This window comes from Arvicanthis niloticus, chromosome 26 (assembly GCF_011762505.2).
Source record: "Arvicanthis niloticus isolate mArvNil1 chromosome 26, mArvNil1.pat.X, whole genome shotgun sequence".
Taxonomy (NCBI): Eukaryota; Metazoa; Chordata; class Mammalia; order Rodentia; family Muridae; genus Arvicanthis; species Arvicanthis niloticus.
The window spans coordinates 13,354,972-13,381,289 of NC_133434.1; the positions used below are offsets into that span (position 1 = coordinate 13,354,972).

Consider the following 26,318-nt stretch of genomic DNA (forward strand, 5'->3'; position numbering starts at 1 on the left):
TAGTTTGGGGATTTTAGAAACAAGAATATTTGTTCTTCTACTCGCATTCTTTTCATAGAGAAAACTACCGGCTTTCAAGTCTAGTGAAGTATGCCAGTTGAAAAATATCAGCTATGAAATATTTCCAAAAGCTGAGGCTTTTTATTCCCACTCTTTCATTAATCAGGGCAGGTCCTGGAGAATTGGGTGTCCACATAAGTAAAGCAGGGTCCTTTTCCACCTTTTTTTTTTTTTTTTTCTGAGCATGTTAGACCATCCCATTTCAAGTCAAGTACCATGATAATGATATCCTTACTTTTACAGCGCACAGATACACAAACCCAAGTTCCCTTTCACCTCAAATACACGCTGTAATGTTTTTTGTCATCACCGTCACCGCAGGAATTTAATAAGCACCCAATTCTGAATGATGTAATGTTCCTATATGAAAAGGAACACAAGAGGCTTGCACGTATTTACCACAGAACCCGATAAAGATATATTTATTCTGATCCTGTATGGTCGTCGGTTTTCCTAAACTTCAAATGTTGGGGAATCTATTGTGAGGTTTCAACACTATAGAGATAGAGACAAAGCTTGTGGATTACAGTCGGAGGCTCGAGCCCGGTCTCCCGGAATTCCATACAAATAAAACAGTTTTTCCAAAGTCTGTAGCCAATTTGAAGCAGAAGAGCGCAATCAGATCCTTCTTGAGAGTCAAAGAACTGCTGATCAGGAGAACCAGCTACGATTCTAGTAACAATCCTTGTCCCTGCTCGAGGTTGAGTCCCGGATAGCTATTTCAAAGGTGACTCCGCAATGACGTCACTTCCGGCACCACCTGCGTGGTCCCCGGGAGCCGTAAAGAGGTGTGTAAGTGTCGGAAGAGCTGTCGGGATGCAGCAGGCAAGAGGAGCACTAGGAGGCCGTGGCTGCGCTCTCTTTCCCCTGCTGAGCATCTTAGTCGTCCAGGGTGAGTGCGCCAGCTGGCTGGGCTCCACTTCCGGCCAGGGGAGGGGGGGTCAGGAAAGATGGTCGCTTTTCCGGTTCCGGGTTGGGGGCTCTCAGGAAACCCCCCGCTCGGCTTCTGCGAAGGAAGGAAGGAAGGGAAGGAGGGGATGTGGGACGACGTTCTTTCTCGGCTAGCACCTCCCACTGCGGAGAGTTGGTTCCCCCTCCGTTGTCGGAGCCCGACCACCTTGTGTGACTTGACACTGCCTTGAGGAAGCCACGATAAAACCGCGGCGAGCTCAGGCTCTGCAGACGCTCACCTTCTTGTGAGATTTTTCAGTAGTTGTCCGCCAGGGTTCTGTATTGCTTTCACACCCTCTTCGGAAATGGGCAATTCTGATTGTTTCAGTTATTTTGACAGACACAATCAGGGCTGGAAAAAAAAAAGAAAGAAAAAGAAAGACAGGAAGGAAGAAAGGATAAAAAGAAAGGAAAATCATGACTTGGTGATTTTATTTCAGAGGCTTTGAAATAAAATATTTTAGACAAGGGTTATAGTGTGATTTTCTTATAGCAGGCATGTTGTTGAAGAAAGGGCACCTTAGGACTTTATAAACATTCTAAAGTATAAGAAAAGTCTCAGTCGTTCTTTTGAAACTCAAATCTTTTAACTGTTGTCAGTACAGTGTTGATGTAATGACACTATTGTAAGGTTTGGATAATTTTATTTTCATGCTATTCCAGTTTCTAAATTTCAACCCAAACTAATTAGCTTTATTTTGAAGTGCAAATATTGTCTGATTATTGTGTGTGTATATATATCGTCTTAAGAAATAGAATACTAGTATAGCTAATATTAGAATGAATTGTTGTAACATTTCCCTGAAAATAATGGACATTTCTGAAAGGGGTCTTTAATATTGTGTAACTATGAACACATTAGGTGGCTGAGTCTCATCAGGTAAGGTGAGGAGGTTTTTATTTATCTGGTGACTAATCTGCATATTGCCAGCACACTCCCTGATCTCTCCCAGCTATCTGTGTCATCATAAATGTCCAGTTTTTCCTCTGAGTTCTTTTTGCAATAGAGCCAGGCCTACTGTAACTTCATATAAACTCATCTTCTTTTTTTGTACAAAGCAGGGGTGTGTGTGTGGCCGGGGGTTGGGGGGGGGGATGTCCAAATATTGTCCCAAGGAGAAAAAAATTCTAGAAATTGTGTCTTTTTGTAGATCTAGTGTCATTTCACATATAAGAGCAGGCGTCCAATCTAGCAAAACAAATGGTTCAAACATTAATTTGGGGGGTGGGGGCTGGTGAGATGAATCAGTAGGTAAAGGTGCTTGCCATGTAAGCCTAAAGACCTGTTTCAGTCTTCAGAATATATGTACAAGTAGAAGGAGAGAACCAGCTCACCAGAGTTACCTCTGATCTCTACAAGTGTGCACACGTTCTACTAATAGTTTTAAAGTTATTGATCACTGTCTAAACCTATTCAAGATTTGCATTCTTCACCGCACTCCTCCAAGTTTTCTTGAATAGATGTACATTTCCAGTTTAAAACAAACAAACCAGGCATCTGGAGAGCTGGTTCAGAGGTTAAGAACACTTGTTGCTCTTCTACAGGACTCTGGTTTGAGTCCCAGAATTCACGTTGTGGCTGACTATGATTTGTAACTCCAGTCCCAGGGAATCAGATATCCTCTTTGGCCTTCAGGGACACCAGACATGCAAATGCCGCACATGAAGGCAAAACACACAGGCACATAAAATAAAAAATAAAGGTATGTAGTTCACATGCTCGTTCATTCATTAGATATACAGCTCAGTAATGTTTAGTGTGCATGGTTATGCAATCATCATTACAAACACTTTTGGAACGTTTTTATCGCCCAAAAGAGAAATCCCATATCCATTCCGACCTTCCCACAGGCCCTGGAAACCACCAACCTGCCCCTTTAAGCCTTCGTCGATTCTGGGTACTTAATACAAAGTAAACCAGGCATGCCCCTTTGTGACTAGCTTTCCTCACTTGACCTGTTGGTAGTGCTTCGTCTGGTTGTTTGTCTGTCTGTTCGTTTTGTCTCTTTGAATTGTAGGAAATAGGCTTTGCTTTTCCCACTTGTTTACTTGCCATCCCTCTCCAGGGACTGAAAATCCTTACACTGCTATCATGTTTGAATTGGTCTTAAGTTTTACGTCTGATTCTGTTTATTTCAGTTGGCTAAGTATACAGAAATTATAGGCTGAGGGTCTGGGCATGTAGCTCAGGGTGTAGTGGTACATGCCTGTAATCCTAGCACTGGGGATGTGGAGGAAGGAGGACCAGGAGTTCAGGGTCATCCTCAGCTACATAGTGAATATGAATCAAACCTGAGAAACAGGAGACCCTGTCTGAATAAACAAGAGAAGGAGGAAGTGGGGAGAGGAAGTGATAATGACCACGTTTTCATCTCATGTCATTATGTACATTTAAGATGGGAAGATTTGCATTTTGGGAAATGGGATGTATAAAGTTAGGGCCTTAGATTTTGTCGTGTTTAATTTTTTTCAGCTCTAAGATTTTTTTTTTATTAGAATGTGATTTTTATTCTTAATTAAATGCTTTTTTTTTGTTAATTTTTAATGATATTTTTATGGTTGGCTGTTTTGACTTGGCCAGAATAAATGTCAAGCCAGAACACGGTGATCCCAGCACTTGGAATGTTGAGGCAGGAAGATGGAGTGTTGGAGGCTGGACTAGCTTTGGCTACACAGCATGGTCCTATCTCAAGAAACAAAATAAAATAAAACAAATGTTAAGTGTCTGAAAGGGTATTGTGCTAAAATAGGAGAAGATTTGAATGGCTGTAACATAGGATTAGAGAGATTTTTAAAGAGGGGATTTGAGAGAAAGAAATATGGAGATGGAAGAGAAGGGGGGAGAAAGATAGGAAGAGAGACAGGGAGGGAGAAGAGAGAGAGAGAAAGAGAGAGAGAGAAAGAGAGAGAGACAGAGACAGAGACAGGAGAGAGAGGAGTGGGAGACCGTGGAGAGCTGGCTGGAGGAAGTACAGAGGTTCTGATTGCTAACTCTACCCAGATCTTGTCTTAGCTCTATAGCAGGTACTGGCATCTGTTTGCAGTAATGGGATGAGAGTAACATTTAGGCTCTGCGGCCTCCTGTCCTCTGCCACATCTTCTCAGTTTCTGACAGGTGTGCAAAAGCAGCTGTAAACAAACCAACGTGGTGGCATTCTACTACAAGTCTGTTTACCTAAAGGTTGAAGTGTTTTAGCTGTTTCCTGCAGGATCATGGGAGAGACCGATTGGTTTAGACAGTCTGAGTTAACCTGCAGAGCTGAGAGCAGGGTGACGGCTAATTATTATGAGTTTGCTCCTTTCTCATGAGAGCCAGATGCTTCCACTTGAGTCATGGGTCGTAGGTTGCTGACCCCTGACATGCTGTTCTTTGACATCATCGCTTAGGTATCAAAGACACATAAACTTACCCAGAGCTGGACTCATGCCTGGTTTCCCCTCTTTCAGTGAGTGACTTTTTTAAGTAGAAACTGAGAGTCATTCTTGACACCTTCCTCCCGCCAGTATTTATTTCCTGTGGGAACTGACTGTGCCTTTGTGGGATATGTTTTTCCTCCTTTAATATATCAGCCCAGTCTAGAAGTGATATTCAGAACTGATCTTTTTCTGAATGGGTGCAGACAGAAGCATGGAGGGAGGCATTGAAAATTCTATAAAGAAGGTGATAGGGAGAAAGTGAGTGAGCAGTGCACATGTGTTCTTACACTAGTAACCATGGTGACCCTCCCAGTTTCTGCCTGCCTCTGTCCCTCTGGAGTTTTGCTCTGATGGTGCTTGCATTTCTTGTAGGAAATGGCATTTTTAAGTCAGGTGTGGTCATGGCACATGGGTTTAGGTGGTACTGTATATTATGGGAACTTCAGAGAAAGAGCGAAGAACTTCAGGGAATTTGGGGAAACCATCACAAAGTGGGCTGGTATGTGAGTGGCAGTGAAGGTGTTTGAATGTTGGGGTGTAGTGGGGAGCAACTCCAGCAGAATGGTAGGAATGGGGAGAGATTTCTAGACAAGTCCTATTTAAGAAAAGCATAGAGGCGTGAAAGGAAACAGGCTCTTCGGAAAATGATTGGACAGTTCAGGGACAGCATAAGGGGTTCCGTGTAGTCAGCAGGTGTCTGAGAAAAACTGTTTCTGTTTATATTTTAATCCACAGCCCAGAGGGGAACTAGTTCACAGTTTTTTTTTTTTTTTAGTATGTATATTGTCCACTTTAATAATAATAGTTAATATTTGTTAGAAGTTTTTATCTTAACGGACTCTACTAAGCATTCTGTGTGTGTTTATTTATTTGTGTGTTTATACATTGTGCTAGGGAGAGAACACAGGGCCCCGTATCCAGGCTTGTATATATTTAAAGTGTATTGGATGTTCACAGTGATCCTAGGAGGGTTTTCTTTCCATTTGCCAAATCTAGCAACTGAAGCCTGAACAGGTTAGGGAACTGTGACCTAGCCTTTATCAGAAGTCAGAAGGGCTAGAGCTTGGTGCCATTCTGGCTAGGTTCAAATCTACTCCTTTAAGCTATATGTTTTGTATTTATGTTTTAGGCTAGCACCATAGATTGAGGGGCATGTATAATTCATAGGTTCATTCTACCATTCGGGTTTTAGACCCGACTCTCCAGGACTGAATAGGGTTTTTCTTCTTGTTGATGGACCAGGAGTTAGAGATTGAGAACGGAGGTTCTTCTGGCAGAGAGATGAGCATTTACAGGGCCTATGAGGAGGGACGAATTTGTCATGTATTTATCATGGCAGTCAGAAAGGGTGCTGTGTAGGAACCAGATGGCCGTCATTTTTGAGATGGGCCGGATTCTTGTTAAAGGCCTTATTAGTGAGCTCTGTCTTGGTCTCCTCCTTTCAGGAGGAATGTGACCAGACTAGATTGTCCAGAGAGGAGTGAGAAAATGATTCAAAGCTGCCGGAGGTACAGGCCCTGGGACAATGACTCAGAAACACCAGCGGTAGGAAAGGTCAAAAGCCTGTAGGAGAAACAGGAGGCAATCTCAACAGGCAGGCGTGGGGTGTTGCTGGAGGTAGGTCGACTTTCTGGGCGTCCTACGTGTTTTAACTCATTTAATCCTCACAGTGACTTGGAGGTAAGCTCCATTTCTGTAACTTGCTAAGCTGCTCAGAGCCAACCATTGGGCTAGGGTTTGAACCCGGAGCTTCTGACTTGTGTTCAGTCCTTACACTGTCCTGCCTAAGACAGAAGGATCACTGGGTGGAACTGTTCTTTTCTGGAATCATGCTCTGGTCTTTGCCCTTGGTTACCAGAAGAACCTTGGCTTAGTGAGTCAGAGAAGGAAGCAGGAAAAACAAGGGAGAGTGTTTTAATTTCCTAAAACATGGCTCTCCAGTGTGTGTGTGTGTGTGTGTGTGTGTGTGTGTGTGTGTGTGTGTATTTTTATTCACCAAATTCTCCAACATCACAGGGGATCTGTTGGAAGAAAGTGCCAAGTGGCTCAGTCGGTTTGTCTTTGCTGGTCTTTCTTTCTTGTGGAGAGATGGAATGTCAAAGTTGGAATGAATGGTTTTGGAAAGACCACACTCTGTAGGCTTTAAAAATGATATCTTACACTTACATTGTAGAACACATTCGATTATATTTTTTTTCCCTCACCACAATTTACTTCTCTTTTAGTGTTAAGTACAGAACCTAGGGCCTTCTCAGTTAAGGCAGGCGCTCTGCCATTGAACTACACCCGTCAGTCCTCCGTAATTTACTTTGAAGAGATATGTGATTCATTAACCAGCTTTAGGAGAGACAGCATAGCTGGGTGTGGTGGTACATGCCTGTAATCTCAGGACTTGGAAGGCTAAGTCAGGAGGACTGTCAATGTAGGCCAGACTGGGTGATATAGCAAGGCTTTGTCTCAAGATGGAGGAAGAAGAAGAAAGAAAGGAGAAGAGGAGGAGGAAGAGGAGGGAGAAGAGGTGTTAGAGAGAAGGATGAACAGTTTGGAGCACTTACTGTTCTTCCGAAGGACCAGAGTTCAGTTCCCAATACCCACGTCTCAGACTCACAAGCACTTGTAACTAGCTCCAGGGGATGGTGCCCTCCCTGGGCACCAGCACTTGTGTGGATGTAATCATGTGAGGATAGTCACACATGCACATGATAAAAAAATAATAAAAATAAATTCTCTTTTGTAAAAAGAAGAGGAGGAGGAAGGGGAGCAGGAGGAGGAAGAAGAGGAGGAATGGGGAAAGACTAGATAGAATCTTTTTGGATAGTTTTAAAAATAACTTTCCTATTTGTATTTCCTATCCTCGTTTTGCTACTGGGTGAGACACTGGTGGCTTTATGCTGTGACCATACTGTGTTTGGTTGAATCTCTTAGACCTCATAAAAGCTGCTCTATTCCTGGGTCATGTGTGGTGGGGTGGTGGAGAGGGCACAGGATGGGAGGGGTAGGTATTGTTGCCTTTTAGTTATTGGGCAACGTGTACTTGTTTGTATTTAATTTAACTACAAGCCTGTGACTGGGAAAATTCTAGTGTTGTTAGGTTTTTAATTTTTGCCCAACTGTTTATTCTGATTTAAGGCTATAAAGTGTTAAAAAATGTTATTCAAGATAATTAGCTCTTCGTTCTTTCTTCTCTGTGGATTTGGCTGAGAACACATTGGTGGCTCATTTGGGGAGATCACTAAAAATGATGCAAAGACCTATCATGTTCATATTTGCGTAATCCAACAAAGCGAATGTACGTGTTTGGGCTTGCTCCCGTTAGGTGTGAGCACCGTCCTCTCCTTGGAGATAAGTGCAGATGCTCATGTCCGAGGATATGTGGGAGAGAAGATCAAGTTGAAATGCACCTTCAAGTCATCTTCAGATGTCACTGACAAGCTGACCATAGACTGGACATACCGCCCTCCCAGCAGCAGCCGCACAGAATCTGTAAGTGTGGACTTTCCAGAGAGTTCCCTTGAGTGCCTGGCATGATGGCACACGCCTGTAATCTCAGCATTGGGTAGGTAGGAAGATCAGGAAATCAAGGCCATCCCTCATCAACGTAGCAGGTTTGAAGCCAGCTTGATCTACATTTAAAGAAAGAAAGGGAATAAAGGTATCTGCTGTGCAAGTCTGATGACCTGAGTTTGAGTCAAGACCGATGGAGGAAGTCAAAGGTTGTCTTCTGACTTCCACATATACCCCATAGCACCAGTGCTCCTACACACTCACACTCCCCCGAAACATACTCACAGGTACACACACACGTACACATTCACACACATGCATTCATACACACATTCACACACACACACACACACGGATGTGCACACACATGCCTGAAATACAGTAAAACTTAGGAAAAAGAAAGAAAAGAAACGTTTGGACCTTTGGAGTGAGCCATGCTTGCGGCTCATATGATATTTGTTTAGTTACATGGAGCCTTTCACTGTGATGTCAGTAAGACTCTTCTGCATTACCTTCAAGGAAAAAAAAATGGTCAGAAACCAAGAGGAAATGTGGTTCAGTTTTGTTGCCTTGTTGTTTCCTTCTCTGTGGTGTTACAGCTTTGTTTTAGATCTGATGTACTGAAAAGGGCGTTGAGACGTGGGCTGGAGAAGTTCCCCACTCACTTCACAGACAGCCTTTTCCTGAGAGCTGCTCCAGTCCTGCAGTCTCAGTGGGTGTGTCTATCTGAGAATCCACACTGCAGATTTATCTTGGCTTTTCCTCTAACAGTGTAAACGTCTGCAGTGATTTATGTAGCTGCCTTTGAAGGAAGTGGTGTCACCTTGTACTGGTGACAGATGTCACTGGTGACAGATGGCCTTGTGAGGTTAGAGGCAATATACTTTAATCACACACATAAAACATATTTATGGTTCAAATTCAATTATGGGTGTTTAATTAGAGATTACAATGCTGTAAAAAACCCTTTCTCTTTACAGTCCCATCAGTTGCCTTGGTTTAGGATGGATGCTGTTTAAGAATGTATTTGAATTGGGGCTGAAGAAATGGCTCAGCAAGTAAGCATTGGCTGTTCTCCTAGAGAATCTGGGTTCAATTCTCAGCACCCACACAATGGCTCACAGCATCCTACAACTCCAGTTCCAAGGAGATCAGACACCTCTTTCTGACTTCCATGGGTATGTCACACACTGTACACAGACATACATTACAGGCAAAACACTCATCCATATAAAATAAAATAATTTTTCAAAATTGTTTAAAAAGAATGTGTCATAGCCATATACAAATTAGGTCTTTTTTTCTTTCTCTCTTTCTATATCTATCTATTTGTTTGTATATGCATGCCACTTCAAGTGTACAGATGCGAGAGGACATCTTGCAGAATCCAGTCCCCTCCATGCACCACACAGATCCTGGGGATGAGCTCAGGATAGCAGGCTTAGTGGCAAGGTGCCGTAACTCACTGGGCCGTGTCACTGTCCCTAGACTGGATTTTAGAAAGTGTTCTTTATTCCATTTTCCCTTTTTGGAAGAAAAATCACCTTTCATCTTAGTGACTGTGCTTTGGTTGTGCCCTCGGGGCTGTTACTGAGGGCCGGTGCGCGGTGCGGAGTGGGTTGGGTAACGGTAGCGAAGGAAACGGGGCTGCAATCAAAGTTCTTGTTGCTTTAGAGTTAAAATAGTTCACCTTATTCTGAGCTGCCAGGAAGCTATGGCTGACCTTATTTGGCTCTGCTTCCTTGTCCAAAAGTAGGGCAGAGTGAGCAACTGGAGCTTCTTGGGTCAGAAACCTTATATGCAGAAGGCCCTTCTCCTAGAGCACTGTTCTGTGGGCTGGTCAGGAGGCTGCAGGCTCATCTGAATTAGAATTAGGAGCACTTAAGAGTCCTGTAACTCAAGGGTGCAGTGGTGTGGTCTGTGAGGCTTGTAAGGGAGCCTTGCGGCTCACTAATTTACCGTGTACCATGTGATTCATGAGTTACATCAACCTGGAAGGTCTGTGGGGAGCTTTGAAACTTTTTATCTAGGTGGTCAATGAGAGACCTTGTTTTTTAGACACAAGGTTTTGCTCTGTGCCTCAGTCTGTTCTTGAATTTAGTGTATAATCGAGGCTGGGCTCACATTCACAGCACTCCCCCTGCCTCAGCCTCCTAAGTATCTGGGGGTTGAGGCACTCAGCATCACATTGGTTTGTTAGGCCTCTTCTCTCTCCCCCTTTGGAGCACTTGTCACTTATATCAAATTTGCTGTCTTACCAAACGTAAGCTCCACGAGCATAGAGGCCATGGCCGTGTCTTGGCCACTGTGTTCTGTTCAGTCACACACCTGGAACATGGGATGTGTGGTAAAGATTTGTGGAGTGAATTCTTGATGAAATTAACCAGTGAGTGATTCAGCATCTTCTCTGAGGAATAGCTCTTAAAAATTGGGCAATTCAGTGGTTGTAGATGCCTGGTGTCCTAAGCAGGGAGAAACCAAGTAAACAAAGAAAGAGGGAAGCCTCTTGTCTTGCATAAGAGTCGTGTTGTTTGTCAGAGGTGCCTGTCACATCTTCAGTGTAATATGTGCTTAGGGACCAAGCGTCCAGTCACCAAGTCCAAAGCAGTATCATCTTAATACAGCAGATATTCATTGCATGCTTATCAGGCCTTTGACGTGAAGCTTGTTTTAACTGTCACTGGAGAGATAACTGGAGAAAGGTTGGATTGTGTTACATCTGCCCAGTGATTTGGAAAAAAAAAAAAGAAATCTCCCTTGTGTTACTTGCTAACTGTGTGCCTTTGAGTAACTTGCTTCATGTTGTTATTTGAGTTCTGTTTCTCTCCCTATATGTTCAGAGTAGTTACAGCTGCCTCATATGTTTTGTTGGTGGTGTAAGGGCCAAGTCAGTAAACATGTAAAAGTCATTTGCAAACTATGATAAACAGACGTTGGGGCACCCTCAGGGCACTGTTTCCCTATTTCGGCACTGTTAACAGTTAAGCCCTTGAGGCTGTCTAATACTTCATGGGAGGTTTAATGGTGCCATACATCAACAGATGCATGGAAAACTCAGTGTCTCTGATTATAAAGGAAATAAAAGTAAAACTGTAATGGGATATCACCTCAGAGACTACCAGAAAAGCTGTTATAAAATAGGCAAATTATGGGGCTGGAGAGATGGCTTTACGTTCTTACAGAGGACCTGAGTCTAGTTCACAACACCACATTGGGTGGCTCACAGTGGCCTGTAACTCCAGCTGCAGGGGATCTGCTGCCCTCTCTGGCTTCTGTGCGCACCTACACTCATGTGTGCACACCCATACACAGATAATATAAATAATAAAAATAAAACCTTAAAAAGAAAAATTATAATAAGTATTGGCACAGGTTGGAGAAAAGGGAAACTTACTCATGTAAATAACTATTATATAACTATGTTAGAAAATAACTATGTTAGAAAATGACCTGGCAGTTCCTCGGAACCAAACATCACTGGGAGAGGTAGCTTAGTGATGGAGATGGAAGTCAGCCTACTCGAGGTCCAGAATCCTGTAGGAAAGTCAAATTGTGCCCCATAGAGACACAATTAGAAATAAATAAAATTAAAACTTGTCGGGGGAAAAGAGAATCTATTCATATTGTGAAATGTTTTGTAAAGTGAAGTTGTCCTTGCCTGAGAGTTATTATTTGAGAGCTTTAGGAAGAATTTAGAAGAAAGTTATTTTCTAGATGTCTGTCTGTCTGTCTCTCTGTGTCTCTCTGTGTCTCTCTGTCTCTGTCTTTCTCTGTGTGTCTCTGTCTCTCTGTGTTTCTCTCTGTGTTTCTCTCTGTGTTTCTCTCTGTGTTTCTCTCTGTGTTTCTCTCTGTGTTTCTCTCTCTTGTTTCTCTCTCTGTTTCTCTCTCTCTCTCTCTCTCTCTCTCTCTCTCTCTCTCTCTCTCTCTCTCTCTCTCTGTGTGTGTGTGTGTATGTGTGTGTGTAGGTGCCCTCAGAGGCCAGAAGTGTGGACTCTCCTGGAGCTGAAGCTGCAGGTGACTGTGAACTGCCCGACGTGGGTGCTGAGAACTGACCTGAGGTCTCTGGAAGGGCAGTGCCCTCAGCCACTGAGTCATCTCTCAGCCATAGGAAAGATTTAAGGGTTGAGATCCCAGATTTGCCCGTCAATCCTTTTTCGGATCAGTTTTATTAACCTGTCTTTCTAAGACAGAGGTGAGAAAAGCATTAAAATCAAACAACAACAACAACGAGACAACCAGGGGAGGAGAATCCCTTTTATACAATTCTCTTTAACGCTGGATCTACTCGGCTCTTCATTCCATTGTGTTTCCAAGTTAACCTTGTCTCTCATGATGTTGCCTTCTCAGATCTTCCATTATCAGTCTTTCCAGTACCCGACTACCGCAGGCACATTCCGAGACCGGATCTCCTGGGCTGGAAATGTCTACAAAGGGGATGCGTCCATCAGCATCAGCAACCCTACTCTAAAGGACAACGGGACGTTCAGCTGTGCTGTGAAGAACCCCCCAGATGTGTACCACAACATCCCCCTAACAGAGCTCACGGTCACAGAAAGGGGTAAGCTGCTTACCGCCAGTCTCCTCCCATGCTGTGACTCCTCTGACCCTTTCTAGAACTTACCAGTTGACTTAGAGGATCCCCATGTCAAAACTGCCTTTCATATGCCTGTTAAGATTAAGTTTTAAAACATTTTATGTGTTGGTATGTGAGCATGCATTCAGAAGACAGCTTATAGGTGTCGGTGGGCACAGCCGTGAGCTGTCTCACCAACCATTAGAGTGGACTTTTGGAAAACTGAATAATCTCTTCCAATGGTGTCATAACTTCTGCATTGCCTTTTTCAATTGTCTTCAAGTGACCAAATGTCTTGTGGCATCTTGGGCAATCCCCCACGTTAGTGAAGGTGATGATGTGTGATGTTGAAGTCATTTAAGGGCCCCGTTAAGTTCATGATATAAGTTATGTGACTGTTGGAGAGCAGGGAGTTCTCTCCACAGATGGGCAGTGGTACATTTCTTTTACATACAAAGAGCAATGTCGTCCTTCTCCTGTGGAGATGAGGTTGTGAATGGCTTTGTTCAATGTCTCTCATTGATGACTATTAAATGGTCATTCGGGTTTGAAACTGGATTTGAACCAAAGACACAAAGATACCTTGTGAGTTGTCATTGCTCTACCATTTCTTGAGGCTTCCCCTCCCTCCTCTGCTTCTTCTCTCCTGCCTTCCCCTCTCTCCCTTCCTCCTCACCATTTCTTTGTCATAATGGTCATCTGGTTTGACAATAACCTATATCACATTTATATAATCATATTTCTGGCAGGAATAGATTTCCTTTTTCTGGAAAGCAGTTTAGTAATAGAATTACTAGTTCTTAAAATTATATTCCCTTTGATCCTACCATTCTACCTTAAATTTATCTTAAGAGGACAGAGTGAAACACTGGGATGGCCATTCTGATATAACTTGTAGAGTCAAAGTTGGATGTTTGAAGTTAGAGAATTGCTTTGCTGAGTGACTCAGTATAGTAGAGTATTATGTACCGAATTTAGAAGGCTATTTATTTATTTATTGGTCAGAGTCTCACTACGAAGCTCTGGCTATCCTAGAACTAACTTTGTAGACCACCAGGCTGGCCTTCAACAGATGGAGATCAACCTGCCTCTGCCTCCTAGTGCTGGGATTAACAGTGTGTGCCACCACAGCCTGGTCGAAGAGCCTTTATAATCAGGACCTTTTAATCACACACACACACACACACACACACACACACACACACACACACACACACACAAAACCAACCCATATTTATCATCTGTTAAGCTAAACTCACGTGAACAATAGGACTCCTGCTTTTACAAACATGCATCCAGCCCAACATGTGCTTTCAGACTCTTGGAAGAAGATTGGATTGGTAGCCATGTGTTACTTGTAGGCAATGGAATCGCGTGTGCATGCTTCTGTCTCTTATAATTTTATACTTTGGATGATGCGTTTGTTCCTTCTGTAATCAGAAGCACCTGAAGCCCCAGCCCTCCCTTGGTGTTTCCTACAGGTTTTGGTACCATGCTGTCCTCTGTGGCCCTTCTCTCCATCCTCGTCTTCGTCCCCTCGGCAGTGGTGGTCATTCTGCTGCTGGTACGAATGGGGAGGAAGGCAACGGGGGTGAAGAAGAGGAGCAGGTCTGGCTATAAGAAGTCTTCCATTGAAGTTTCCGATGAGTAAGTCCCCAGCAGTGAGCCCGTTCCTTTTCACAGCCCTGCTCTGGGGCAGCACCACATCTCATAGCCACACACGTCTTCTCCCCGTCTGAAGTTTGGCCCACTGCTGAGATTTCCTTCCAAACACAATCGGTCCATGAGGGGTGTCAGAAGGAAGATTACAGTGACATTTGTGGGTGTTGTCATGGAGGGCAGGGCACTTAAGCTTCAGGTGACTTCACATGGCTTCACGCCACACGGTGCTGGGACTCTGCATGTGTATCCAAGCACATGTCTCGTTCTCTCAAAACTAAAATAAAACTCCAAGTCATAGTTTTCTCTTTCACTTTTTTTTTTCCTTTTTGGCACTGAGCTAATGTCTCCTGACCGAATATTCATAAGCAATGAAGGAAGCTTTGAGAATAGTCTGGAGGGCAAAGGGAATTTTAATAAGCATGTGCTATTCTTGGTCAGCAGATACTCTGAAAGCGCTAAATAAATGTGGTTATTGTCTTAGTCAGTGTTCTGCTGTGAAGAGACACCATGGCCAAGGAACTCTAATAAGAGAAATTACTTAATTGGGGGATAGCTTACAGTTTCAGAAGCTTAGTCTGCCACTATCATCATGGCAGTAGGCATGGTAGCTACATCCTAGTCTTTAGGGAGGAGAAGGGGCTAACACGGGCTTTTGAAACCTTAAAGCCCACCCCACTGACATGGTTTCTTCAAGAAGGCCACGTCTCCTAATCCCAGTCAAAAAGTTAGTCCCTGGTAGCAAAGCATTCAAACCCCTGAGCCTGTGGAGGCCATGCTTACTCACACCAGCACAGTTACCAGAGCGTTTATCACCGCCATTCGCCATGCTGCTAACAAGAAGGCGCACAACCCAAGAGTTTCCCAGGAAGAGATCTACTTTTTAAATTTTTGTTTGTTTGTTTTTTGAGACAGGGTTTCTTCTCTGTATGGTCCTAGTTGGTCCTCAAACTCGCTCTTTAGACCAGGCTGGCCTTGAACTCAGAGACCTGCCTGCTTTTGCCTCCCAAGTGCCATGATTAAAGGTGTGCACCACCACTTCTTATATGATACTTACTTTAAAAAAAAAGATTTATTTATTATGTATACAATGGTCTGTCTGCATGTATACCCTGCAGGCCAGAAGAGGACACCAGGCCATATTATAGATGGTTGTGAGCCACCATGTGGTTGCTAGGAATTGATCTCAAGACCTCTGAAAAAAACATCCAGTGCTCTTAACCTCCGAGCCATCTCTCTAGCTCGGGATTTACCTTTAGAAAGGAACAAAAACCTACACTAAAGCTCTGTAGCTGGCATGGTGGTGCACACTTTTAACCCAGCATTTAGGAGGCAGAGGCAGGCAGACTGGCATGGGTTCAAGAGCAGCCTGATTTACATGAGTTCCAGGATACATAGTGAGACCGAGTCTCAGCAAAACAAAACAACCAAAATAATTATGTGACTTTTTCCTTGTCTGTGAAAGGGCCTTCAACCATTATGTGAGGGAGTCTTACCTTGGAAAGTTCCAAAGTTTTTCTTTCTGTCTCTATGTGTATTTATTTACTGGAGAAAGACTTCCCATCCCAAGGACTCTGTAACACACACACACACAGAACCATTGATGAAAACCCCAATGTTTGTTTCTAAGGGCTGTATATGCAACTTTCTGAGGTCTGATTCCAAGTCATGTGCTCTCATCCTCTGTAGCCCAACTATAGTCAGCTTATGCTTTTTTCTCCTAGATATACTATATTCATTTGTGTGTGTGTGTGTGTGCATACATCTCTATCTCTGCCCATCCATTTGTCCATCCATTTTTTCCCTCACCCCAACATTCCTAGAATCACCCCCTTCCCACTTTTCTTTGTCTGTAAGCTTTCTTACCTTCCAGAACTGAGCTGAAATGTTCCCTTCCTACTGTACTCCTTGAGTCCCGAGCAGAGGACTGGTCCCTCCCTGTGCTTTGCTGCATGGCAGTCCCGTGCTAACCCCAGAACACTATTGTATTGTTTTATAATACGCATTAGTTCTTACTAATCCCACTAAGTGGGATTGAGAGCTTATCCACAGACCAGGTTCTGTTGCCTCTCTTCCCACCCAGCATGGCTGCTGTTCACTACTTTTCTGTGTGATGGTAACCAGCTGCTATTTACCTAGCCCCTGCTGGGTGCTCTGATACGTGTTTTATGCACATTTATTTATGACTTGTTCGGAAGGGCTCTGTTTAAGGATTGGCTGTTAACACCAGATTCCTGTGATTTCAATACCTGAGCTTGGAACGGTCCCCTGTGGTGACAGTGACAGTTGAGTTTGCTTTGTGTTCTTTCCACAGCACTGACCAGGAGGACAGCAATGACTGTATGGCGAGGCTTTGTGTCCGTTGTGCGGAGTGTCTGGTAAGTGTCCCATTTCTTCTGTTTGGTGTTTTCTATCTTCCTATCTGAAGGATCTTTTGCTCTCAAGAACAGCCCAGGCAAGCCAACACAGGAAAGTATGAACCAGGGTTTCTGGGAATGCCTACTGATTCTCAACTTGATTTTTTAAAAAATTCTTTTAGATTTATTTTCTTAAAATATAAGAGTGCTTTGGCTGCATGTATTCTGCATAACACCTGTACACCTGGTGTCTGCAGAAGTCAGAAGACGGCATTTGACTGCCTGCAGCTGGAGTTACAGATGGTTGTGAGCCATATGGGAGCTTGAAACAAAACCCAGGTCCTCTGTAAGAACAACAAGTACTCTTAACTGCTAAGCTTTCTTTCCAGCCCTCATGTAAGAAAAAAAAAAAAAGTTATGTTACAGTGAGCGAATGGAGGTCAGGGAACGACTTGTGGGAGTTGGTTCTTTCTTTTCACTGTGTAGGTCCCAGGGATCAAACTTATGTTGTCAGGCATGACAGCAAGCTCCTGTACCCACTGAGCCATCTCACTGGCCCATGATTTTATTTTTTAATATCATGGGTGTAGAATCGTGTTCTTAAGAAGAGAACCATGTAAGCTACCGACTGACAAAAAAACAAGCCAGCAAATAAAAGCAAGCAACTAACCAATAAATAATAAAAATAAAAAAATCCCTATGGAGTTTTTTTTTTTTTTTTTTTTTAAGGGTTTTTCAAGTTTCTGGACTCAGAACCACGAATTTAACATCTCTGATGAACCCTGGTTTTTAAAAATTATTTTTTATTTTATTTACATTGGCGATTTGATTGCATGTATGTCTGTGTGAGGGTGTTGGGTCCCCTGGAACAGGAGTTATAGACTACAGACAATTGTGAGCTGCCATGTGGGTGCTGGGAATTGAACCCAGGTCCTCCAGAAGAGTAGCCAGTGCTCTTAACCTCAGAGCCACCTCTCCAGCCCCCTGACCCTGGTATTTTTTAAGGAAATCTGAATGTACAACCTTTTAGGTGGCTTGATTGATGTTTATCACCTTATTGGAAGGATCTCATCTTGGTTTAAATCTTTAGAGGCAGTGCCCCTCTTTGAGTACACGTGGTGACACAGGCTGTGTAGCTGTCCTGGGATCTCAGGAGGGAAGACTGATGTGGTGCATCAAAATCAACTTGTGGCCTAACGTGGAGCACACCTGTCACTGGGCCCTTTCTGCATTCACTGCTGTGCCTAGCATGCCACCAGATGAGTGTGGTCTGTCACTCACTGGGCTTTTCTTCGTTACTCTGACTTCTGTGAGCTTGAGTCCCCTTTGTGAGAGGAGAAAAAGTTTATGAAAAAGGACGTAGTTCTAATCTCCAAGGTCTGAATACTTTGATACAGTGTGGAAAGCAAGAAGGAATGAAATCTGTTTGAGTCAAAGAATAGAGCATCCAAGAGCCAAAGAATTAATAGAACATTTTGTAAGGGTTCGGTCACCTGGACTCTTGCTAAATGAAATGAAATACATTAGAGGGGACTGACGTGTATTTTCAAAGTTCAGTCTAGCTTTTGTGTTGAGACTGGTAGAAGGGACCAGAGTGGGTTCATAGAGCCTTAGTAGGCATTAGCAGTTATTTAAGTGAGAGAAGTTTGTAGTGGAGATGGCAAGAAGTAGATGTATTTTGTTTTCTGGCTTGAAAGTAAAGCCAGAAGAATTTACTGGCATTTGTTTTTTTTTTTAAAAGAGAAAGAGGGGGTGGTGGAGGGGGAGAGAGAGAGAGAGAAGCAAGGATCATTCTAGAAGTCTTGTGTTGTGACCCGTACTCTTCCTCAATGCTTTGGGGCTAAGTGCTCTGGTCAAGAGAGAGAGTGGGGCTGCAGGGGCAGGAGACACGAAGAATGGAGACAAGACAGGGTGTGATCAAGTCTCTTCTTTTGAAGGGAATTCTGAGGTATTTATATACACAAGCAGGAGAACACAGGTGAAAACACTTTACCACGTGCACCATACAGCTGAGGTCACTAAACAGCAAAACAAGCTATGTGGGATAAACAATATATTTATCAGAGTGTGCTTCAGCTGTTATAGGCTTTTGACAACCAAGTCTTTCATCAGGGTATATGGTTCCAGATGGCTGCAAAGTTGATCTAGCCGCTTTCTACTAAAGTTGGCTCCCAACAGGTCCCCCTTTTTAAATTTTTTTTCAAAAGGGAAGGCTGGGAAAACTTATGGAAACTGTGCCTGTCAGAGTCCCCTACTTCCAGCCTGTAATATCGGACCTGTATGGGTTTACCAAAGCCATCAGTTTGTTGAACAGCATGAACCCGAGAGACAAGAGACTTAATATCTAAACTGTTGATATAAAAGCAACACTTTTTAAGGCAACACACAACTTCCCCTGTTGGAGAAGTAAAAGGTCTAAGCCTTGTACCCACAAATTTTCAATAGAAGAAATTATACCAATGAAATCCTTGAATTTTGCATCAGCTTAGTAACAATTATACAGATTAAGACAGCCTAATATTAACCACCTCAGTCCCCAAGTCCAGGGAATTGGAGCGCCAACTCCTCATTAACTTCTTCAAGCCGAACATGGGCGTTGAGATATTAGAAGAGGGATGAGGGGAAGGGTAAATTGATAAGCCTCTGATGTCTGTCTTAACTGCATCCAGCTGGAAGTCCAGGGCATCAGTGAACATGCAGGTGATAAGAAGATTCATTCACCAAGGCTGTGTATTCTGTAATATACAAATCTCAAAACAAATTTTAGTATCAAAATAATTATTTTGATTCTCTGAAATCTAGTGTTCTGGAGGCCTACCTCTGTCATGTCTGATCCATATAATTCTGGAAGACATAACTACTACCTTAATGACCTCATCAGAAAACTCATAGAAAAACCTTTTTTTCCAAATTAGCCTTTCCTTGAGCCAGTAACCAGAAAAACCTTTACATTGAGTTTTTATCCAGAAAAATATAACTATATAACTCAGAATCACACCCATTTTGAAAGTTAAATCAATTAACATTATCATTCTGCTTAGCTCTCTGTCTAGAGCAGCCTTCTATTTATTCCTCGAGTCTTTAAAGCCTTTTTCATCTGTTTTTACTCACTTATTTCTTGCCCCATTTTCATAACTATAACCTTTATTTATTTGTTTGGCTCTCTTGACTCAGAGCAGCCTGTAATTTACTCCTTGCATCTTTAAAACTTTTTTCATCTGTTTCTGCTTATTTATTTCTTGCCCTGTTTTTGTTACTGTAACCTTTATCTATCTGTTTGGCTCTCTTGACTCAGAGCAGCCTGTAATTTACTCCTTGCATCTTTAAAACTTTTTTCATCTGTTTCTGCTTATTTTTTGCTACTATGCAATCACCTTTGTTTCACTTCCGAATTCAGCCAGCTCCATCAGTCGACTGGTTCTCCAGCACAGGGTGTCTTCCACTGTATCCCGCTTACTGGAGTTCAAACGTTGAGACTCTGTCAGTCCACTGGTTCTCCAGTGCAGGGTGTCTTCCACTGTATCCCGCTTACTGGAGTTCAAACGTTGAGACTTTGTCAGTCGGACTGGTTCTCCAGCGCAGGGTGTCTTCCACTGTATCCTGCTTACTGGAGCCCGACGTTGGACGCCACAAATGTTGTGGCTTTTACTCTTCCTCAACGCTTTGGCTAAGTGCTCTGGTCAAGAGAGAGAGTGGGGCTCTTGGGGCAAGAAACTCGAAGAATGGAGACCAAACAGGGTGTGATCAAGTCTCTTCTTTTGAAGGGAATTCTGAGGTATTTATATACACAAGCAGGAGAACACAGGTGAAAACACTTTACCACGTGCACCATACAGCTGAGGTCACTAAACAGCAAAACAAGCTATGTGGGATAAACAATATATTTATCAAAGTGTGCTTCAGCTGTTATAGGCTTTTGACAACCAAGTCTTTCATCAGGGTATATGGTTCCAGATGGCTGCAAAGTTGATCTAGCCGCTTTCTACTAAAGTCAGCTCCCAACAGTCTTGGGTAACTCATAGAATAGAACCAACATTTTCTAGAGCAAGATTTAAAGTGTTTTTATTAAAACTCAGGATTTTTATTTTATGTGTATGTGTATTTTGCCTGCATGTATATCTGTGCACCATGTACACACAATGCCATGGAGGTCAGAAGAGGTATCAGATAACCTGGAGACTGAGTGACAGATGGTTCTGAAGAACCACATGAGTGCTGGGAATCAAACCCAGGTCCTGTTAACCACTGAGCCCAGGGAGTCAAACCCAGGTCCTCTGGAAAGGCAAAGAATGCTCTTAACTACTGAATAGTCTCTCCAGCCCCAGAGTAAGATTTAAGAGTAAAATCAGGAGCTGAGTTTGAACATAGTAGGTTTGAAATGTGCAGTGGGCAATTATGTTTTCTGAAGAGAGGTCTAGTCTGCAGATTTAACATAGGAGCCATTAGGAGATTCAGGAAATAGATGGAGACCTATATATGTAGGAGAGGTCAAGGGACTCAGCCTGGAGTTCTCTAAGGCTTCTAGATTACAGAGACAAAGAGGGATTAGCACAAGAGGATGAAGAGAGATGACCTCTGGAGATGGAGGAGAACAGGGAGAGTTTGGTATCTTGGGGGATGGAGAAAATTTTTCAAGGAATTGAAAGTTCATTGTGGACCGTTTGGTGATGTAGAAGCTATTGGTGGCCTTGGCAGAAGTAGATCCACAGGGATGGTGAGGGTGCAGAGGGCTGGGGAAGGGGCAAGAACATCACAAGCATGCATCGGAGGAAGTGAGGAAAAACAGCTCTTCTAGGTAGGAGCAGAGGAAGGGGCAGTGGGTAGAGAGGAGTGCGGTGTCTTAAGAGTTCCTTTCTGTGATGAGTAAAACGGGGCACATTTCTATGCTGTTGTGGAGGAGCCAATAGAGAAGGAAAAATTGACGTTGCAGGAGAGAGAGAAGGTAGGATTACCAAGTTGACACTGAAGGGTGTCACAGGAGGACATAGTAGGCATAAAGACGTAAGAACAGTAGAGAAAAGCTGGGCATGGTAGCACACACCTTTAGTCCCAGTACTTGGGAGGCAGAGGCAGGCGGATCTATGAGTTCAAGGCTAGCCTGGTTTACAGAGTGAAGTCCAGGACAGCAGGACTACACAGAGAAACTTTGTTTCAAAAAACAGACAGACAGACAGACAGACAGACAGACAGACAGGACAGACAGGACAGACAGGACAGGACAGGAGAGAGGCTGAACAGATGAGGCCATATGCTTGTAAGTGAATCTAGTGGTGGAGTCATGGACATTCTTAGCTGACTGCCTGCCTTCTCAATAGTGGGAGAAAGCAGGGTCATGATCTAAAAATGATGGGAAGAGGAGGGGTCAGAAGACAGTGGAAAGAGTTTAGGTATGAAACAGTTATTTGGAAGAATGGGAAAATTAGGGCCAGTGATATGGCTCAGAAAGTAATGGTACTAGCTGCCAAGCCTGAGGACCTGTGTTTAATCCCTGGAACACATAGTGGAAGGAGAGATTCATTGTCTTCTAACCTCCATGTGTGTGGGTATCCACAAGTATGCACTCTAAGTACATAAGTCAGCCAGCCAGCCAGTCAGTCAGTCAGTCAGTCAGTCAGTCAGTCAGTCAGCCAGCCAGCCAGCCAGCCAGCCAGCCAGCCAGTTAGTCAGTCAGTCACTCAGTCAGTCAGTTGTTTTTCAAAGACCAATAGAATTAAGGGCCAAAACAATCTGATATACCAGATGGCACAAATGACCCATTCAGGTCCCAAGTGATGAGTTATGAGTTTGCATAACAACAGTGAGAAGAGCTGCACTCCAAGGTATTTTATAGAGTGCCGTGCACAGTGCCGAGAAACTCACACCTATTCTTGTTCCCTGCACATTTGCGAGCTGTGATTTTTATTATCCTCATTTCAGAGATGCTGGAACTGTCATTCAATCACTCTTCGATGTCCTTTAGCTAGAAAGGTTGAGCTGAGGTAAAGGAGCTTCTAACCCCAGCCCTGCATGCTCTGCTGTAGGCAAGCATCTTTTCTTGTATGCTGAGGTTCTAAAATAAAGTCATCAAGGAAAAAAGAGCCACTGGGTCTTCAAAGCAGAAACCAGCCTGGTAGACACATTGTATTGAGGTCCTGGGATGCTCCATGGAACAGAGGTGTGCTATAACTGTTGCTGCCACAAGCACAGCTCCATTTAGAGACCCTACACACATGGTCTTTGTTTAAATCTGACTGCGACATTGAGGTGCACATATATCTGCTATTCTTTCCCCTGTAGGATTCAGACTACGAAGAGGCGTACTGATGAAGTGTGTGCGATGCAAGAAGTGTTACCTAACAACAGGAAATATGCCATTCCCCTGGCCCGGAGTGCCATTGGCAGGGACAGCAGTGACAGAAGATTCTGAAGGTCATCAGTGAAGACCTTAAGGACCACTTATTTATTGAAGAAACGTTTATTTTGTACTTATAAGCTGTTCAGAAACTCCAGGAAGGGACTTGTGACTTCCCTTCTTTAATACACTCTAATTGAGCAAAGAAATTCTTGAACAGAAACACAGTGCTTGGTTTACCTTCGCTCTTGAATGTCGTTCATGGTGTCTTCCAGTTGTCTGAAGGAGACCAAATGTCTTGTCACTCTGCTGATGCCAAAATTGTACTTTTTTAATGGTGTAGAGCTTGTAGTTTCCTGATGATGTGCCAACGAACAACACGCCCATCTGGGATGGATAGCCTTTGTCTTCTCTCCACGGATGCTCTCCGGCCAGCACTTAGTGTGCTCTACTTGGTCTAGCCGTCATCAGCTGTGTCGAGGTGACATCGAGTATTTGACCCTCATTTCTTTCAGCTCAGTAGGTTTACAGGTTGCAGGCTTGCTTGGACTGGGTCTTTTAAGTATTAAAATATTGTTAATTTACAGTTAAGGAAACAGTTTTTGAGGTAGAAGACTCTTATTCACCTTGCTAACTATACTTTGGGCCACAGAAGTTTTGTAATTTTGTGTTCCTGAAGCTGACTAATTTGTGGTTTCCTTCTTGGTTTTCTTAAAGTTAGAGGCAAGAAATGCCTCTTAACTAAGTTTTTAGTGGCGACTTAGGAAATATTTTTTTGTAGTCCCTTGCTTTGGGTCTTTTCACTTTTCTTGTGATGTTGTTTAGAACTTTGGTTCTAAATTGCACCAGAAATGGGTATTGCGTCTGCAAGCTGGTTTGCTCAGCACTGGAGAAGAGGGAGTGAGGCTGTGCAGGACATCTCCCCCCCTTTCCTCACTCAGTGCCTTGTAACCCACACGTCTACTCTCCTGTAGCAACCTACTTGTTATTTTAAGTTATACTGGGTTTTCTGTAAACCACTAAGATGTGCCTGACTTATCGGAAGGACTAGCGTGTGTGCAAATAGGGCTCTCCAGAGAGAGTCACTAATGACCCCTTCCCCAGCCCTGGTTGGTTCAACATGGTGGTCTTCTTCATGGTTCTTCCCAAAGTAGCTTGGGAGCCCTCCATATTACAGTGTTATATGCTATGATATATACTATGTATCTTATAAAAGTCATTCTATTTACTATGAAGATATGTTTGAAACTGGGATCGTTGTTAACTCTGTATGAAAAACTTGTTAATCTAGCCTGCTGATTCACCATTGTGATCACCTCTGGTCATGGAAGCCATTGGAAGAGGCAGAGGGGGAACTGGCATTTTATATTTCCGGTCGTTAGACTCCACAGTTCTTTGGCCCACTTGTTAAAGATGTAGTTGTCTGTGGCCAATACAGTGAGACCCTTTCTGATGTTTCACCAGAGAAAAGGAAGCATCCAGCCACCAAGCATAAACAATTTGGGCACTTGCAGATCTGAAGAGAGTGATCTAGGTGGGAGGGGGCAAGCCATGGGCCTCACTGTTCTGACAGAGGCATTACAAGGCCTCATTTAAGCCATCATTCTGTGAAAATGAGGGACCAGGTTTAGTGTCTTAGGATTTTCTTGCAAGTGTATTGTGAGGTTTTTATCTAGCTCAGCCATTGGTGAGTTCGGTGACCAATGCATGATGGGTACTTGCGTACACTGTTACACTGTCACACTGTTGTGTAGCCTGCTTTGAAATGGCTCTTTCTCTTGTAAATGACAGAACAATCAAGTCCTTCATTGTAAGGGAGTGAGTTAGTGGTTTTATTTGCTCCATGATTGAGTGCATGATTGCTCCATGGTTTGAGGTCATATCCCAGGCTTGGGCCACCCTCAGTTTCCTATGCTGAGGCTTGTGCTATAGCTTTTTGATCCCAAGGAAAACAAAACCGTCTGTGGAGCCCTGCTTTAAGAATGAGCGTACGACTGAGGGTTTGTCTGACTTACTGTTTTAATATCTCCTAAGATGACATTCTCATACTTGTGCCTTCCCTTTTTGATGCTCTCGGGCTCAAACCACCTGACACTATAGCATTGTCTGGAAAGAGGATTTAAGTCTTTCATCATGGTTATATCACCTCCTGAGTTTTATGCAGCGGACTCTTAAAACTATTACAGAATGTGAATTTATAAAGTACTTGGTTTTCCTTCTGTGGCCTGTTACTTCAGGCCACTTGAGGACGTCTTAGCAGTCTGCAGCTCCTGAGTCAGCGGTGGGACTTGAGAAGGAAAAGTTGCCTCCCCCTCCCCCATCCCGGTTACGCATGCATACATGTGCGTCTGTGCGGATGCATGTTTTACAACAGCGGAAAACCTGGAGGCCAGATCCTGATCCAGAATGTTGTGTTGTGATGCTGAGCTCCCTCTGAAGAAGGACTCGACAAAGATCCGTGGAGTGGGCCAAAGCTCGTGTTTAATTGCACAGCTTAAAACTTCAGTGCCATAAGTACCCTCTCTGGCGTCGGCCTCCTTACCACTGTCTCCCACCGACTTTTAAAATGAAGTCAGACTTTTTGTTTGCAGGAGAGTGTGAGCTGTGAGGCTTCGTGCACAGGCATTGTGACTCATGGAATCTTTACTCCACTGTAGTTAATAAACTTCTTTGAACCCTGTGGCTACCCTTTTGGTGTCTAGCTATATTAAAATGAGAAGTACCTTGATGAAGGGGGTGGGGGTGGGTTTGTGGTTTTCAGCATTGAGAAATCTTGTCTGAGCTGTACACCGGCAAGATCCAGTGGTGTGCAGGAACCAGCTCACATAGCAGAAGCTGATGAGTGCATTTCTGGAAATTTTGTGAACCAAGTGGCAAACTGGTGGACATGAAAGACACTGCGCTGGGAATGTTTACACGAGGCCCATATGGCATAGTCCTTGGGGCCAGAAAACATTCAACAGTTTTCAGGACAGGACAAATTTCAAAAGATGAGCATACTCAGGCTTTGTTCTACTGGGTCAATCCAGTAGAACAAGGTGTGAATGTGTATGTAGAAGAACTCTTAATTTGAAGTGGTGATTAAAACAGAGAGGTATCTGGCAGTCAGGATGTCCTGACTTGTCCCCCAAGATGGCCAAGCCACCTAAAGGGTTTGCTAGGAGAACAACTTGCTCGCTGTATGATGGCAACCCTCACAGTCTGAGGAAACCTATACAGCAACATGGTGGGCCGGAGCACCAGGCAGGGAAATCTCTGGAAGCAGCTAAAGGTGATTGATCAGCCAGGCTGCATCTGTATGGTAAGAGGAGGAAAAAAAAAAATGAAGCTGCGGTGTCTGAAACACAGCCAGATGTTTTTTATTCTTCTCAAATTAATTGTGCTTTATTTACATAAATCTGGTTTCTCAGCAAATGCCTCTTGCCATTCAAGATCTTTGTTGTTTTGCTTAGTTTAGATAAGGGTT

The 26,318-nt window shown here is 43.5% G+C and overlaps 1 protein-coding gene and 1 long non-coding RNA gene across 2 annotated transcripts; one reads left to right on the plus strand and one right to left on the minus strand.

Annotated features, from left to right (window-relative positions):
* Positions 1 to 800: 800 nt before the first annotated feature.
* On the plus strand, positions 801 to 25,538 carry Mpzl3 (myelin protein zero like 3). The gene is made up of 6 exons (XM_076924961.1): positions 801 to 952; positions 7,745 to 7,911; positions 12,280 to 12,490; positions 13,987 to 14,152; positions 16,479 to 16,542; positions 22,798 to 25,538. Exons 1-6 carry the CDS (start codon positions 877 to 879, stop codon positions 22,822 to 22,824), a joined length of 711 nt encoding a protein of 236 aa, XP_076781076.1. The 5' UTR covers positions 801 to 876; the 3' UTR covers positions 22,825 to 25,538.
* Positions 7,903 to 16,118, minus strand: LOC143439111 (uncharacterized). Its single transcript, XR_013107519.1, has 3 exons — positions 16,031 to 16,118; positions 15,661 to 15,738; positions 7,903 to 8,051 (listed from the first exon to the last, which is right to left on the minus strand). It is a non-coding gene; the product is annotated as an uncharacterized LOC143439111 (long non-coding RNA).
* Positions 25,539 to 26,318: the final 780 nt, after the last annotated feature.

What these genes read in the sequence shown, in the direction of transcription:
- Mpzl3 (XM_076924961.1), top strand. Translation starts at nt 877, where the DNA reads ATGCAGCAGGCAAGAGGAGCACTAGGAGGCCGTGGCTGCGCTCTCTTT. An exon ending in GCAGCAGCCGCACAGAATCT is followed by an intron (nt 7,912 to 12,279) that starts GTAAGTGTGGAC and finishes TTGCCTTCTCAG; the next exon opens with ATCTTCCATTATCAGTCTTT. An exon ending in TCCATTGAAGTTTCCGATGA is followed by an intron (nt 14,153 to 16,478) that starts GTAAGTCCCCAG and finishes TTCTTTCCACAG; the next exon opens with CACTGACCAGGAGGACAGCA.